At 45.9% G+C, this 18,503-nt stretch overlaps 1 protein-coding gene across 25 annotated transcripts in view; it reads left to right on the forward strand.

The window, feature by feature from the left end:
• Positions 1-18,503, forward strand: part of LOC126101588 (mucin-3A-like) — a 400,051-nt gene that overhangs the window by 181,692 nt on the left and 199,856 nt on the right. For all 25 annotated transcript variants that reach the window (XM_049912245.1, XM_049912250.1, XM_049912247.1 and 22 more), the window contains exons 7-8: positions 2,076-2,215; positions 7,682-7,772. In XM_049912245.1, coding sequence (XP_049768202.1) covers positions 2,076-2,215; positions 7,682-7,772 — 231 coding nt within the window. The remainder of the gene's footprint in view (positions 1-2,075; positions 2,216-7,681; positions 7,773-18,503) is intronic.

Consider the following 18,503-nt stretch of genomic DNA (forward strand, 5'->3'; position numbering starts at 1 on the left):
AAATAGCAGGGTGTTACTTTAATTTTGGACACTAGCGTATATCTTGTAGTACACTTTTTCTTATGATTTTACTCTTGTTAGGTACTGGAAAGTACACAAATAATAAAGTATACTGCCCTGGACAGCAGGTAGCGCTAAATAACGTGCCGTAGCCTCTCTACGTAGCAAAGAAGGGAAAGCAGAAAGGTGCAAAGAGTATATAGAAATGGCTCTGAGCACTATGGGACTTAACTGCTAAGGTCATCAGTCCCCTAGAACTTAGAACTACTTAAACCTAACTAACCTAAGGACATCACACACATCCATGCCCGAGGCAGGATTCGAACCTGCGACCGTAGCGGCCGCGCGGTTCCAGACTGTAGCGCCTTTAACCGCTTGGCCACCACGGCCGGCGAGTATATAGAGGGTCTATACAAGGGCGATGTACTTCAGGACAATATTATGGAAATCGGAGAGGATGTAGATGAAGATGAAATGGGAGATATGATACTGCGTCAAGAGTTTGACAGAGCACTGAAAGACCTGAGTCGGAACAAGGCCCCCGGAGTAGACAACATTCCATTGGAAATACTGACGGCCTTGGGAGAGCCAGATCTGTCAAAACTCTACCATCTGGTGAGCAAGATGTATGAAACAGGCGAAATACCCTCAGACTTCAAGAAGAATATAATAATTCCAATCCCAAAGAAAGCAGGTGCTGACAGATTTGAAAATTACCGAACAATCAGTTTAATAAGCCACAGCTGCAAAATACTAACACGAATTCTTTACAGACGAATGGAAAAACTAGTACAAGCCGACCTCGGGGAAGATCAGTTTGGATTCCGTAGAAACACTGGAACACGTGAGGCAATACTGACCTTACGACTTATCTTAGAAGAAAGATTAAGGAAAGGCAAACCTACGTTTCTAGCATTTGCAGACTTAGAGAAAGCATTCGACAATGTTGACTGGAATACTCTCTTTCAAATTCTTAAGGTGGCAGGGGTAAAATACAGGGAGCGAAAGGCTATTTACAATTTGTACAGAAGCCAGATGGCAGTTATAAAAGTCGAGGGACATGAAAGGGAAGCAGTGGTTGGGAAGGGAGTGAGACAGGGTTGTAGCCTCTCCCCGATGTTATTCAATCTGTATATTGAGCAAGCAGTAAAGGAAACAAAAGAAAAATTCGGTGTCGGTATTAGAATCCATGGAGTAGAAATAGAAACTTTGAGGTTCGCCGATGACATTGTAATTCTGTCAGAGACAGCAAAGGACTTGGAAGAGCAGTTGAATGGAATGGACAGTGTCTTGAAAGGAGGATATAAGATGAACATCAACAAAAGCAAAACGAGGATAATGGAATGTAGTCGAATTAAGTCGGGTGATGCTGAGGGAATTAGATTAGGAAATGAGACACTTAAAGTAGTAAAGGAGTTTTGCTATTTGGGGAGCAAAATAACTGATGATGGTCGAAGTAGAGAGGATATAAAATGTAGACTGGCAATGGCAAGGAAAGCGTTTCTGAAGAAGAGAAATTTGTTAACATCGAGTATAGATTTAAGTGTCAGGAAGTCATTTCTGAAAGTATTTGTATGGAGTGTAGCGATGTATGGAAGTGAAACATGGACGATAACTAGTTTGGACAAGAAGAGAATAGAAGCTTTCGAAATGTGGTGCTACAGAAGAATGCTGAAGATTATATGGGTAGATCACATAACTAATGAGGAAGTATTGAATAAGATAGGGGAGAAGAGAAGTTTGTGGCGCAACTTGACCAGAAGAAGGGATCGGTTGGTATTACATGTTCTGAGGCATCAAGGGATCACCAATTTAGTATTGTATGGTAGCGTGGAGGGTAAAAATCGTAGAGGGAGACCAAGAGATGAATACACTAAGCAGATTCAGAAGGATGTAAGTTGCAGTAGGTACTGGGAGATGAAGACGCTTGCACAGGATAGAGTAGCATGGAGAGCTGCATCAAACCAGTCTCAGGACTGAAGACCACAACAACAACAACAACAACAACAACAACAGCCTCTCTACGTGCTTATCATCTCTTTGGGCGGCACAGTGAAGTTTGCTCTCATTCGCAGGCGTGACCCCGACGAGCGACGCGTTCGCCGTGGACGTGACGGCCGCGTCGGACGGCACCGCCACCGTCAGCCTGCGCTGGGCGGAAGGCGTGGCGCCGGAGTCGCTCCAGGACCTCAAGTACGCCCTCGTCGTGCTGCAGGTGAGTCTGCGCTGTTGCCACAGACGATATCCAGGAGTGCGTCGGTAGGTCTCCGCAGTAATAGCTTACCAGAAAAAATATTAGTCATCCCGTCAAGAGCGCAGGCTGGTCACTTTGGAGCACTGTGAATGATGTAGGTCCACCTCCGTAGCTGAGTGATCTGTGAGTCTGCCTGAAATGTGGAGGATCCGATTCAACTCCAGGTATTTCCAGTCATTTTTTCTTGGCGGGAGGACTGGAACAGGGTGCTCTCTGCGTCCTGACGCCATTGGAAAGGCCTCTCGAATGAGAAGTAACAGATCCAAATGTCTGGAGAAGGGTTTCCTGACCCCATGCACCTCCGTACCACGTCAGAACGACGCCGTATGACGGAGGATGACACCGCACCAGTGGGCTCCCTGCAGTCCTCTGGTGCAGAACTAGGTGGTAATACAACCCACTTCCGTACACGTAATTCGTGGAGACGAAGTGTTGTGATCGGTGGAACCAGAGCAGTCGTGTGGATAGGGTGGATAGATGTGTAGACTTGACAGAATGGCAGAAAGGCGCTATCGTGTTCGAACATGTCCGTGGCCTCATAGCGAATGAATCTGCCCCACTTGTCGGAGTACAGAGAGACACTTTCTAGAACGTCTATAAGGAATGTGTACCACTTGCTGAGAATGGTGTCATGATGAATGAAAACGGCGCTGACAGCTGATAAAACTTGGTTTTGGTTGACCACACTACCGGCTTCGAGGCTTAGAGCCACATCGTCAGGCGCAGCCAGCGCATTTAAGAAATGGAATATAATTATAACCACCCTGTATACGAGGCGAAGACGGCCAATGATCTCTTCAGTGCTGATTCACACCGTGCTCGAACTCTTGGGAATCAGCGAAAGGCAGCGAGTAGCAAGGGTGATGGGAAAGGGCCGCTGCATTCGTAGTGTGTGGATAGGTTGAGAATTTGCGTCTGACGGGAGGCGTGCTCAGATAGTCAGTGCAGGTGCAATTACCAACGTATTGAGATGGCTTTGTGGTCACATTAACTGCCTAGTAAGCAGGAGACCCGGGTTCGAGTCCCAGCCCGGCATAAGTTTTCAACTTTCCCACTGATTTACATCAGTTGCCCACTCGCGGCCAGTATCTGTAATTCCTTTGTGTCTCAGTTTATAATTATACTTTAATTCTGAAATATGTAGGTTGCACCTGAAGATGCGGCTGTAAGCCGTGATACCAGTGATGTGGTCAATTAAACTCAACTTTTACCATCTGTCAGCGGTGTTTTCATTCATCATGGCCTTCAGCAGCTGTGAATGCCCTGCATATAAAATCGTTTCTGAGAACAGTGGTCGTAATATGATCCTAACCAACAGCGACCGAAAACGATTGTTACACCGTGTCCATGACAACAGTATGTACGGTCGTCAGTGAATGCAGGTCCATCCAAGCCAGTTTCCGAGCGACATTGCGAAGGGAACTGCATGGAGTGGACATTTGGTGCTAAGTACCCCGCAAAAGGCCGTTGGTCACAGCAGCATTTGAAGATGTATGCCCTCGAAGTTCCAGATAGCACAGAACTGGATTGTAGCTGACTGGAGACATGCAGTGTGATTATACGAGCCACAGCTTTGCTTCCTTTCACGTGATATAAGAGGTTAAGTGTCCCGACTGCCAAAGAGGCGTTTTACTCGCAGTGTGTGGAGGAGGTACTTCTGACTGGCTCGCAGAGGGGCTGTGATTCCTGGGGGTGCTTTCCGTGTCACATGACCGAGGATGTTTATTTCAATATCCTCGGTGACCAAGTGCTGCCCTTGCTTTTACATCTTCATGATGCTGGGCCATTCCCTTCTTCAAAGGGGACACCACATCTGGACACATACGTTATTGGCTTGACAAACACTGGGGCGATACTTCGCACTTTGACTGGCCAATTAAGTCATCCAATTTTAATCTCGCAGAGGATGTTTGGGGCGATATGGAACAGCGAGTGAGATGTAGAAATCAACTTTCGTGCAGTTTGGTAGCTCTGTGGGTTATAATCAACAACAACTGGCTTTAATTGGATATGACATATCTGAAGCAACTTGCGTACTCTCTTCCTCGCCTGCGTGAGGTCATTATCATTTTCCTTGGGGGGGGGGGGGGAGGGACTAAATTCTAAATTTTTGTCCGGTGTGCTTAGAAACATCATTTAGCGTAATCAGCTACACGAAATTGTAAATGTTGTCCCATGCTGTTACTTACTGAAACAGAAAAATGTTAACAAACACTCTAAAGTGTAAAAACTGCATTACACGTTTCAAAAAATGCAAAACGGTACTAATGTATGACGCAATAAACTTATTGAAACATTTTATTTCGTAACCTCGTGCATTCAGAACGTACCGTATTTTACAGCCGTAAACAACCCAGTCTTTTTCTCCTGGAGAAATAGCTGATATGTCGTTATGCAGAGTACTATATAGAACAAGTTGCAGTCGTCATTCTTAAGAGATATAGTGCACTTTGAAAACGAACGCAATTTGAATGGATGTGTGATAAACACCATCTGATCAGAAGTATCCACACACATATTAGTGGACGTCAGTAAGAGGTTTGTGTCCACCCTTCGCCTTTATGACGTATTTAACTCTGCTGAGGGTTCATCCTTTGAGGTGCCTGAATGTCTGTGGAGGAAGTCTAACCATTCTGTCTCAAGCGCCGAAAGTCTAAAGCTAGTTCGACGTCCTAACTTATCCCAAAGTTGTGAGACCTGAGTTTCTCCTGGCGTATACAATTTTCAATCAACTTACGGCAATTCTGCCAGGTAAAATTTACAGCGACCGGTCTCTGACTTCGGAGGTTGACCAGTCACTGCGTACCATCAGAGTAACAAATCTATCAAGAACATTTCAACTCTGCTAAAACCGAGGAAGTCTGCTGTTGGTGATGTGATTGCCAAGTGTAAATGCGGAGGAAGAAGCAAAGCTGAGCCCAAACTAGGCAGACTTCACGCACTGACGGAGAGGGTGCGTCGAGCGTTGCGGTGGCAGGTTGTAAAAAATCGCGTGGAATCAGCAGGAGGACTCACTCGTGAGTTTGAAAGTGATACAGCAGTCCTGCTGGAGCAATGCCTGGGCGTGCGGAATTAAGAAGAGTGAGGTAAAATGGTGCAGCAGCTCCTCGTGAGCCACGCACTTCTGTGGACACTGCTGAGCGACGCTTGAAGTAGAGTGAAGAGGGACGCCTCTGGACAGTGGACGACTCGAGACGAACAACTCGGAGTGATGAATCGCGCTGTACCGGGAGCCAGTCCGATGGAGGGGCGTGGGTCTGGCGAATGCAGCGAGAACGTTACCTTCCACCGTGGGATGTGCGAACAGTGGAGTTACTGTTACGGTATGAGAGTGATCTTCGTGCTCGGGACGTGGTCCCCTCTTTGCGCTTAAGAAAACTCTAAATGCGGAAGGATACGAATACACTCCTGGAAATGGAAAAAGAGAACACATTAACACCGGTGTGTCAGACCCACCATACTTGCTCCGGACACTGCGAGAGGGCTGTACAAGCAATGATCACACGCACGGCACAGCGGACACACCAGGAACCGCGGTGTTGGCCGTCGAATGGCGCTAGCTGCGCAGCATTTGTGCACCGCCGCCGTCAGTGTCAGCCAGTTTGCCGTGGCATACGGAGGGAGCTCCATCGCAGTCTTTAACACTGGTAGCATGCCGCGACAGCGTGGACGTGAACCGTATGTGCAGTTGACGGACTTTGAGCGAGGGCGTATAGTGGGCATGCGGGAGGCTGGGTGGACGTACCGCCGAATTGCTCAACACGTGGGGCGTGAGGTCTCCACAGTACATCGATGTTGTCGCCAGTGGTCGGCGGAAGGTGCACGTGCCCGTCGACCTGGGACCGGACCGCAGCGACGCACGGATGCACGCCAAGACCGTAGGATCCTACGCAGTGCCGTAGGGGACCGCACCGCCACTTCCCAGCAAATTAGGGACACTGTTGCTCCTGGGGTATCGGCGAGGACCATTCGCAACCGTCTCCATGAAGCTGGGCTACGGTCCCGCACACCGTTAGGCCGTCTTCCGCTCACGCCCCAACATCGTGCAGCCCGCCTCCAGTGGTGTCGCGACAGGCGTGAATGGAGGGACGAATGGAGACGTGTCGTCTTCAGCGATGAGAGTCGCTTCTGCCTTGGTGCCAATGATGGTCGTATGCGTGTTTGGTGCCGTGCAGGTGAGCGCCACAATCAGGACTGCATACGACCGAGGCACACAGGGCCAACACCCGGCATCATGGTGTGGGGAGCGATCTCCTACACTGGCCGTACACCACTGGTGATCGTCGAGGGGACACTGAATAGTGCACGGTACATCCAAACCGTCATTGAACCCATCGTTCTACCATTCCTAGACCGGCAAGGGAACTTGCTGTTCCAACAGTACAGTGCACGTCCGCATGTATCCCGTGCCACCCAACGTGCTCTAAAAGGTGTAAGTCAACTACCCTGGCCAGCAAGATCTCCGGATCTGTCCCCCATTGAGCATGTTTGGGACTGGATGAAGCGTCGTCTCACGCGGTCTGCACGTCCAGCACGAACGCTGGTCCAACTGAGGCGTCAGGTGGAAATGGCATGGCAAGCCGTTCCACAGGACTACATCCAGCATCTCTACGATTGTCTCCATGGGAGAATAGCAGCCTGCATTGCTGCGAAAGGTGGATATACACTGTACTAGTGCCGACATTGTGCATGCTCTGTTGCCTGTGTCTATGTGCCTGTGGTTCTATCATGTGATGTATCTGACCCCAGGAATGTGTCAATAAAGTTTCCCCTTCCTGGGACAATGAATTCACGGTGTTCTTATTTCAATTTCCAGGAGTGTACGTTTTGCAGCACTGCGTGCAGCTTACAGCAGAGGAACACTTCGCAGACGGCTGATTGTATCAGCAAGACAACGCATACGTTCTCAAAAAAACCGTCTCTGAGGCAACGGTCTGTGGACAATAACAGTCCAGCAATGAACTGTTCTGCTCAGAGTCTCGAACTGCACCCATCGGAACAACTTTGGGATATTTTCAAACAACTTACGAGAATTGATCCAAGAAAAAGTTACAGCGACCGCCTGCCGTGAGATCTGACGGTCAATTACGCGTTACATAGGGTCGTCTGGATACTACTGGTGAGAGAACGTACGCCGCGCGGGGTAGCCGTGCGGTGTGAGGCGCCTTGTCACGGTTCGCGCGGCTCCCCCCGTCGGAGGTTCGAGTCGTCCCTCGGGCATGTGTCTTTGTGTTGTCCTTAGCGTAAGTTAGTTTAAGTTGGGTTACGTAGTGTGTAGGCCTAGGGACCGAAGGCCTCAGCAGTTTGGTTCCATAGGACCTTCCCACAAATTGAATTAAATTACACCCTGTACGATGCTAGGGATCAGTCTCTCGTAATGTGGCGTGCGCCCTTTCTGTGCTGATCTGCTCGCTCTCTGGTCCACAGGCGACACGTGAGAGGGACGTCTCGACCAACCAGGTTGCCACCACCGTGGTTCATCTGTCGCTGCCGGGACTGCAGGATCCGCCGACGACAGGTCAGTAGAGTGTCAACGCAGACATCACGTTTGCTGTAGATGTCTCTCTCTCTCTCTTGTCTACACACATATAAGGTTATTTTTATAGTAGAAAGGTAGCACTTACATTCTACACAAGAACCTAAACGCAATCAGAGGGGCGTTCGATAAGTAGTGCAACACACTTTTTCCGAAATTATTCCCCACTCATTGAGAATACGAAACCCTATTTTTGGACACAATCTCCATCAGTGCGACAGCATTAAGCCGTCGGCACACGGACCGTGCATCCGAACGTTGAGCGTGCCGAGTTTCTGACGTCATAGCGTGGAACAGCACGTTCGGGAGTCTTTCCGAACGTGCAGAGCCGTATTTGGCATGTCAGATATTCTGAGCGTGCGTCTGAGCGTTGACCAACGAGATGGCACAACGCCACCTACGCCACACACACGCCGTCTCCCTTCAGTACAGAGTTGTGAGGCGCCATATTGGCATTCATTTCAAGCCTATATGTATATATGCCGTTTCTGGGCGCCAGAAAATTGACAATCACTGGAAAACCCGTTGTCAACTGCGTGACTCGTTCCAATAAAATAATGAGAAACGTCATTTTCGTGGCAAAAGTACTATTGTAACTTGCGTATTATGAGAGTAGGCTATCTGAAGGCAGCGACACACTGAAGATCCACCCAAAACGCATTGTTCTTGGTACAATTTGTTACATTTAAATTTCAATTAGTAACGCAACTACGATTAAGGTTTTCAGCGCGGCGTAACATAATATTATTCCATTTAAGAGGTGTGTTGTTGGTTTAGCGAAATGAGTAGCGTGACTGTCCAGCGATGCCGGCACGGTAGCTCAGCGTGTTCGGCCAGAGGGTTAGCTCCCTCTGTAATAAAGAAAAACTGAGTTAATCGATAAACAACAAACTTAAACGGATGTCCTACGACTTCCACCCCGAGCAGATGCAACGAACAAAATCGAACAAAACGAGAAAAAAAAGCGCGTTCGGTCAGAGGGTTAGCTACTCTCTGTAATAAAGAATCTGAGTTAATGGATCAACAACGAACTGAAACGGGTGTCTTTCAATGTCCGCGCCGAGCAGATACAACGAACTAAAATGAACAAAATGAGATCTAAAAAAAGTGGTGAATTGTTTATGGGGGCGGTGGTTCGCTTCTTGACACTTGCAAACTTTTTTCCTATCATTCACGTTTTTATTAGGTTCTGATACTTTATTATTAGTTTAATATAAGTATATACTATGATATTTGATGTTATGTAGACATAAGTTCACCTTTTCTTGAGGGGTGACTTTGTTCGATTGGCTTAATGTACAGGACAGCTTGCGCTACTTGTATAAAGATATTTTGCTCCTTTTTCTTTTACGCTTCGTAACTGACATGTTGCAAAGATTCTGCTACTGGGTAGGAACAGTGATCAAGTAAGACTGACCTTGCGGTTTTACTAAAATGTGGGAATGATGAAATAATGTTTATCTTATGCGGAGAAGTATTCCAAATTTGTACCGCACTGTTCGTAATGGATCTTTTATAAGCCTGTTTCCTTATTGATTGGACACGGCACTTTCCTTTTCGTGGACGATGGAGGAAACGTGCGTTGTAATAGAGCTAACGTCGGAATTTTACGCGCGCCCATTTGGTAAACTGTGTGATTTACGAACTTGAAACATCCCTCGACTGTCGCTGGAATGCGTTGCGATCGCGTGTACCACGTTGGGGCCCACATACCGTATGCACAAGTCGCATCGTTCCTGAGCGTTCAGCAGCACGTTGAACTCGGCACGCTGAACGTTGACGTTCGACAGCACGGTCCGTGTGCCGACGACTTTACGCCTCCTTACTGTATGTCCGCGTGTTACGACGACGCAGCCAGCGCCTCGCTGCACCAGTAACCTCCCCATAAACCACACACCGCTCCCCGCGGAGAGCGTCCTTCATTGCGGCAAACTGGTGCAACATCCGAGCTGTTGGGTGGACGACGAAGAACAGTCCAGTGACGTTTCGTGAGTGTCTCTCGGGTGCACAGAGGATGTGAAAGGCCTCCCACTGCCATGGTGTTGTTGTTGTGGTCTTCAGTCCCGAGACTGGTTTGATGCAGCTCTCCATCCTACTCTATCCTGTGCCAGCTTCTTCATCTCCCAGTACCTACTGCAACCTACATCCTTCTGAATCTGCTTAGTGTATTCATCTCTTGGTCTCCCCCTACGATTTTTACCCTCCACGCTGCCCTCCAATACTAAATTGGTGATCCCTTGATGCCTCAAAACATGGCCTACCAACCGATCCCTTCTTCTGGTCAAGTTGTGCCACAAACTTCTCTTCTCCCCAATCCTATTCAATACTTCCTCATTAGTTATGTGATCTACCCATCTAATCTTCAGCATTCTTCTGTAGCACCACATTTCGAAAGCTTCTATTCTCTTCTTGTCCAAACTATTTATCGTCCATGTTTCACTTCCATACATAGCTACACTCCATACAAATACTTTCAGAAACGACTTCCTGACACTTAAACCTATACTCGATGTTAACAAATCTCTCTTCTTCAGAAACGCTTTCCTTGCCATTGCCAGTCTACATTTTATATCCTCTCTACTTCGACCATCATCAGTTATTTTGCTCCCCAAATAGCAAAACTCCTTTACTACTTTAAGTGTCTCATTTCCTAAACTAATACCCTCAACATCACCCGACTTAATTCGACTACATTCCATTATCCTCGTTTTGCTTTTGTTGATGTTCATCTTATATCCTCCCTTCAAGACACCATCCATTCCGTTCAACTGCTCTTCCAAGTCCTTTGCTGTCTCTGACAGAATTACAATGTCATCGGCGAACCTTAAAGTTTTTATTTCTTCTCCATGGATTTTAATACCTACTCCGAATTTTTCTTTTGTTTCCTTTACTGCTTGCTCAATATACAGATTGAATAACATCGAGGAGAGGCTACAACCCTGTCTTACTCCCTTCCGAACCACTGCTTCCCTTTCATGTCCCTCAACTCTTATAACTGCCATCTGGTTTGTGTACAAATTGTAAATAGCCTTTCGCTCCCTATATTTTACCCCTGCCACCTTTAGAATTTGAAAGAGAGTATTCCAGTCAACATTGTCGAAAGCTTTCTCTAAGTCTACAAATGCTAGAAACGTAGATTTGCCTTTCCTTAATCTATTCTCTAAGATGAGTCGTAAGGAGAAGAAGAAATTCGTATGCACTTTTGTGGCGTCGGACACGCTGAAGTCCAGCACTGCAGGAACCACAGCCGTGGTGTCCGGCGGGCCGGAAAGCGGCAGATGGGGCAGATTCGCACGAATTTGTAGCGATGCTGACAGGCGTCTCGCCCAACCACTCACAGTGTTTTTGTTTACTGCCAGAGCTTCGTAGACATTCTGCAAGCGCCTCCGAATATCTGCACTGCTCTGATTTTGCGCCAAAAGAAACTCAATGGCACATTTCTGGCTGGAACGCACGGACGTTACAGGCGCCAGTTTGAAGGGTACGTATAGATCCGCCACTTATCTGAACCTCATGAAACTATAGGAGCTGAAGCGGGACTATTCCACGGTGTACCACAACCAGATCCTCATTTTTTCAAGCTAAACGCTTACTGAACGCCCCTTGTATTTCCAAGTGAGCTTTTCATCTAGCTCGAGTCCTAAGAATCTAAAATATTGGATTTTACCGAACACTTTATAGCCCTGTGGCAATAAAATTTCGCCTGCACAAGAGAACAGAAACTAGGAAAAAAGTTAAAGTTGTCATCAATCACAATTTTGGGTTTCACACCACAGTGGTTAGTCAGCAACTGACCTCCTGCCGGCGGTATGCAGTTGCTTGCTCCAACCTTAAAACTTATCAACCAGCTACGGGGAGCCTTTTAGTTTAATGCAGACCTCGAACCACGATTCAGTTCGGTATTTTCACATAAACAAACACTGACATAAATGAAATAAGCGGCAAGTGATGTTTGAAGGGGACAAGGTCTGATCGGTCGGCAATGTCGAGTGGAGCTCTGTGGTGTGGTAAGGTGCTACGTGGTTGTGTAAAATTTGAATAAACTGAAATCAGGGTCTGCTGGTCATTAACAGATAAGTGAGGATAATGCTTGTCTGCTTTCTTGTTCGTGCGGCAGGACTTTGAGTGCTGACTTTCACGGTATTTTCAGAATGTTAGAGCGCGTTTTCCATGTTGATACCTTATGCTTGTGACTTTGTAAAGTGGGTGACCTTCGATACGTGGTACAGATTCGGTTTTTCATCGATACATCCGAATACCAGGGCTTTCAAACGCATCACATGCTTGTTCAGTGAGCTCTTTTCATTATTCTTCCAGATATGCAGGTTTCCTTTGGTTGCAGTACTTCATGTACTACAGCCTTTTATACGATATGCCTTGTACATAAACGCTGTGTTTGTCATCGTGGCTTCACTGTATTCTGGGAGCAATTACAAGTGTCTAATAAAATATTTTCAGAGTCATTCCAATTTCATACCCACAATTTTTCCCATTCTGCGATTTTACGCCGAGATACACTTTGCACCGAGCGAGGTGGCGCAGTGGTTGGCACACTGGACTCGCATTCGGGAGGACGACGGTTCAATCCCACGTCCGGCCATCCTGATTTAGGTTTTCCGTGATTTCCCTAGATCAGTCCAGGCAAATGCCGGGATGGTTCCTTTGAAAGGGCACGGCCGACTTACTTTCCCATCCTTCCCTAATCCGAGCTTGTGCTGCGTCTCTAATGACCTCGTTGTCGACGGGACGTTAATCACCAATATCTTCTTGCTACACTTTGCCATCTGAACTAAATCATTCCACGTAAAGTGCATTTTGCCTTCAGCAAAGACAGCCACTTTCCTGGGTTGTTTCTACAATCAACATTACGTTATTCTGCAAATACGGTCAACAATACCTTCCATCTTTCTACGCATGATTTTTCAAGAGAGAAGGTAAGTCAGTCACTGGCGGTACTGAAGGACCTTGGGTTCGTCGTTTTCCATGAGGTATGACGTCTTGAATTTGTGAGTTACGCCAACAAACTGGATCCAGCACGGCCAAAGCACGAAACTGAACTGTAAGCAGAGTTGCTTACACGTAACTCATGTAAATCCATATGTTTATTACAACTTGTCAGGATCACAGAGATCAATTAATTAATTACGTCAGACAGCGTAATCTCTCCTGTTATAGGAGATATTTCCTTAATGCTGTAGACAGATCGCATTGTCGCATGAATTTATGGGTCTAAATTTGTATATGAGAGGGCAATTCAATTCAGGGCGTTTTATTATTGACTATTGCATGTAGTCCGGTTTCAGTGCTTGGGCAGGGAGCTTACAGTCTTCAGCTTTTACTGGTATTTCATACTCCGCCTTTATGTTAGCTCTTCTGAAATAGTTATTTCCGACCATTGGTTTCCTATCTCAACATTCTCATTTTAAAATTTTTTACCTTTTGTGTAACTTTAACTCTCAAGGTTTTGCATATGCATACGCTAGCCTTCTGGCTAGTGATCGACAAGGAACTTGCAACTGCCCACTGAGTCATGTCTTCCGACCAAGAGGCGGCGTTGAAGCGCGTCTACGCGGCCTTAGGTTGCGATTTTGCTTCCACAACCATAGCTGTCAATGGTGCTTTCCGTGTATCAGTACTATCCAGACAGACAATTTTACAATTGGGATTCTGAGACCCAGACGAAGTCCTCGAATTGTGAGAGCTACATGAAGTCCATTTTACTAAGAACATTCTGAAATTTCATGATAGATAGCAGTCGGAGCGATCTTTCTCGACTCTTCCTCTACGTATGTGATCGAGTCATCGAAGAGCCATGTACAAAGATATTTAAATTTCATTTCTCGCTAGGCTTGTGAACTACTAAAGTAAAATCTGGCATTCTCAAATAATCCAAACCTCGTGATATTATTGGGAATTTTGTTTTCTCAATATTGATTGTTAGACTCCATTTCTTATGTTGTTCTTCCGTGTTAATGAGTAGTATTTGTAGACCCCGTGTGTTGCTCGCCTTCAGTATGATGTTCGCACCATATCAGATGCAATCGGATGCAATTTATCCAAACGTACTTGATACGCATCCCGCGTTAATGTTTTTCAGAGCTTTCTGACATATTTTCTCTGGATAAACATTGATCAACAACTGTGGAAAAATACAGCCTTGTCCAATTTCTCTGTGGAATTACATTTTACTGGATAGGACGTTATTTTTTAAAAAGCTTGGTTCTGTCCGAATAGACCTGTGAAGGCCCAACGGTAGCGACTGACCGCCGCGTCATCCTCAGCCGATAGGCATCACTGGATGTGGATGTGGAGGGGCAGGCGGTCGGCACATCGCTATCGCGACCGTTGTAAGTTTTCGTGACCGGTTCCGCTAGTTCTCAGTCAAGTTGCGCTTCGACTGGCCTCACAAGGGCTGCATTAACGCCGTTTGCCAACATCGCTCGCCAGACCCAGGCGGTCACCTCAGACCGACAGCGCTTAACTTCGGTAATCTGAGGGGAACCGATGATACAACTGCGGCGAGGCTGTTGCCAGTGCATTATTTATTTTTAACTAAAATGCAGATTTTTCTAATCAGTATTCATTGCTTCAAGAATTTCGGTAATTTTCCTTGTTACAACCCATCAAAAGCTGTTCCGCATTCGATAAAAAAGACATGTAAATTTACTTTGCTAAAGCTTGTCAACAGTTTTGCATAATCTATAAAACAAAGACATGCGTTGCCCCCTCTGCATAACAGTTTTGCATCAGTTTTTGTGTATGACAGTTTCTTCTCTTGTACCTAAAATCATTTAACAATCCAAACATACAAACAAACAAGGAGGCCATGTCATTTTCATTGAGAGAAATCACAATTGGGCTTCCGCAGGGTTCGATCCTAAGTCCACTATTCTCCTTGCTCTCCATTAATGATCTAACAGTTTGAGTCAAGAGAAAAAAGTCCCCATATTTTGCAGTTGATGCAAACATTAATTTGCAGAAACAGACATAATGTCTGATGGGATTCCACACTCACTGGTTATACAATGTTACTTATAATCCGTCTTGATTGCAAAAATGTCACGGCGATCATTTGGCATAACAAAAATTGTCAACATGGGGGACAAAGAGATCAGTAAGTTAACACATTTTTTACTTTTTGATTTAATAATATTCTAGGTAATTACTCAGTTATATAAGAAATATTCATTTTACAAGAGAAACTAATTAGAATTATATGTGGAATTCACACACATAAATCTCGTGTGCATCTGTTTCAATTTTTGCAGCCTCAGATTACTTTATTAGCTCTGAAATTTGATGTCAACATTCGATTGCAGTTTGAGAATAACAGACATACTGTCACGTTGTAACAACATTCAAACCCAAATCCTAAACTAGGGTCGTCGACGGAGTGCAATATTTGGCACCGAAACCACATTTGCTACGAACCTCAACGCGCGGCCAAAGCAGAAATGAACTGAGCCCCTGGACGGAACTTGGTGCTACTTATACGAATATACAATATTCCAGAATGTACAAACGTTAAAACAAGATAAATTTCGATAACCTCCCGGCAATGATAACAACTGTAGAACGCCATCCAGTAACACTAAATGCTATTCCACAAGTCATGTGGCACAGTTCACCCCACCGTTCCCTCTCCTGGACAAAAATCGATCCACTGTTTCAGAATTTCTCACTGCAGCCAGCTACAGCTCCCTGGATATAGGTTTTGTCGGTGGTATTCTGTACGGGAACATTCTAGTCGTGTTGTTGTATCCGCTTCAATATGATGAGCCTCGAATGTAGCCCCTCCCGTCGGAGCTTTGTAGTCATCGAGTGCGTCTTCAGTTTCCTTAAACGAGAAACCCCATCTTCGATCTGCGCTCCAGGACACGGTAGGCTTTCCTACGGAGGACATGGACAACGTCTCTGTACTGCGCTTTTGTCTTCTTGATGAAGGTTCATAACCCTCGACTTCATATGTGACTTCCAACAAGCGGTGAAGCCGGCAGAAGTGGCCGTGCGGTTAAAGGCGCTGCAGTCTGGAACCGCAAGACCGTTACGGTCGCAGGTTCGAATCCTGCCTCGGGCATGGATGTTTGTGATGTCCTTAGGTTAGTTAGGTTTAACTAGTTCTAAGTTCTAGGGGACTAATGACCTCAGCAGTTGAGTCCCATAGTGCTCAGAGCCATTTGAGCCAACAAGCGGTGAAGGACACGATACGACCCAAGGTGGCGTTTTAGTAACATTTCCGATATTGCCATTTCACTAACAGGTGTAAAAATCCGTACCAAGATTCCAGAGCTTTATCCCACCGGTCGGTGCTTGGCGTTATAGCGCTCTCAGACCTTCTCCTGGGTGTCCAGAGTCTGTATGTGAGCCAACTGTTTTGCTTCTTCGTTCTCGATGATTGGGTGTTTCCTGCAGTCATCCTGAGTGTCGTACCCACTGCTGAGCAGAAAGAATTGTCTGAAATCAGTAGTGTCTCGCTTTTCTGTGTTTTATGCGAATGTCACGACGGGTCAGTCTCTCTGTTAGACATCAGTGCACGTCGACAGCATGTTTACCAATACCTTATTTAAGCGTACTTTGAGGCCATTCGTTTCTGGGTGGTAGACTGTTACCGTCCTGTGCATGATGTCACAACGCAAAGCAACATGCCGTCCCGACTGAAAAACTTCTTCTAGATCGGGGGCATCAAGCAGGACGTTTCGTGATTCAAAACGGTCTACATGGAGCTTTGCAGTTTCCGGAGCTTTGGCAGTCAACGCAGTTTTATTGATAGCGTAGCAGGTCAGGTAGTCAGTGCAGACTATTATTCATCATTCCCGTTGTCGACTTCGGGAATCTCCCCAAGAGGTCGATTTCGATTAGCACCATATACCCGGATATAACTGCAGTAAACGCTTCTGCCACTGATATTCCTTACAGTGGCTCACAAAGTGTCCAGCGGATTGGTAGGGGTCTGGCCTGTGGTACCTGCGTCTGATGGTGTCTACAGTCTTCACGAATTCCATGTGGCCAGATGTAGGAGCGTCGCGATAACACTTCAAGATAGCTCGCTGTAGATAATCTGGAATGAAAAGCAAATATTTCCGCCCCATTGGGTCGTAGTGCCTCTTATACAATGTTCTGTTTAATAACTGGAATTCTACTTTGGTCGGTTCCTTCTCGATCAAAGCTTCAATAGTTTTCAGCAGTCCTGGATCTTCCCTCTGTTCAACAGCAATATCGTTTGGCGCAGAGATGACTAATTTCATCCACACCCACTGTCTTCCGATAAGCAACTCCTTGAAAGGCAGTCAGTGTCCATATGTTTGCGTCCAGTTTGTATACCACTGTGACGTTGTACTCCTGAAGCCTCGTTTCCCATGTCGCCAGTTGACCCAACTGACCTTTCTCACTAGTGAGCCACTATATAGAATGGTGGTCCGTCATAATGGTGAAAGGTTTGCCAAATAAACATCACCAGAAATTCTTAATGTCCCAAGCAACGGCTAGACACCATTTCTCAGCCGGGGAGCAATTCATCTCGTACTCCGGAAGCACCAGCTATCCGTCAGAAACTTCCTGAATTTGTGCTGCATCTATCCATCCTGCTCGTGTCAATATGAAGGTCTGTCTTGGCATGCAGTGCTAGGACTGAAGAGGATGGATGTTAGCACCTCCTGAAAGATCTATCGTATACCTCGTCCCAGGAACAACATTTGCCACCAACGTCCTCAATTATTTGTTGGATGTATTCTAGTGTCTTCCTCTACAGTTTTTGCCCTCTACAGATCCCTCCAGTATCATGTAAGTTACTCCATGATGTCTTAACAGATTTGCTACCGACCTGTCAGTGTTTTCCCTATATTATGTGAACAACCTCCTCTTACATTCATTACCAGTCCACGTAATTTTCAAGAATCTTCTGTAGCACCACATTTAAGATACTTCGATTCTCTTCTGTTCCGGTTTCTGCACAGTCCATGTTTCACTACCATACAACGCTGTGCTCGAAACGTACGTTCTCAGATACTTACTCCTCAGACTGAAGTCTATGTTCGGAATGCCCATGTTTACCGGTGCTGGTCTGCTTTACATCTCCTTGCTCCGTCCGTCATCGGTTATTTTGCTTCTTAGGTAGCAGAACTCCATGACTTCATCTACTTCATGATCACCAAACCTTATATTAAGTTCCTCACTATTGTCGTTTCTGCTAATTCTCGCTACTTTCTTCTTCCTTCGATTTACTCTCAACCCATATTCTGTACTCAGCAGATCCTGTAATGCTTCCTCACGTTCAATGAGCATAACAATATCATAAGCGGATCTTATTATTGATATCCTTCCACTCTAGATTTTAATTCCATTCTTGAACCTTCCTCCTATTCCGTCATTTCTTCTTCGATGTATAGATTGAACAGAAGGGGCTAAAGACGGCGTCTTACACCCATTTTAATCCGAGCATCTTGTTCTTGGCCTTCCACTCTAATTGTCCCCTCTTAGCTCTTGTATATTGTGTATATTCTTCATCTTTCCTATAACTTACCCTTATTTTTCTCAGAATTCCAAACTTTTTCCACCATCTGACATTGTCGAACGCTTTTTCTATGTCGACGAATCCTATGAACGTGTCTTGATTTTTCTATAGTTTTGCTGCTATTATCAGCCACGACGTCTCTAGAGTCTCTAGAGTCTCTAGAGGAACAGAAGGTTCCAAATGATTGGAAAAGAGCACAGGTA

Source organism: Schistocerca cancellata, chromosome 9 (assembly GCF_023864275.1).
Source record: "Schistocerca cancellata isolate TAMUIC-IGC-003103 chromosome 9, iqSchCanc2.1, whole genome shotgun sequence".
Taxonomy (NCBI): domain Eukaryota; kingdom Metazoa; phylum Arthropoda; class Insecta; order Orthoptera; family Acrididae; genus Schistocerca; species Schistocerca cancellata.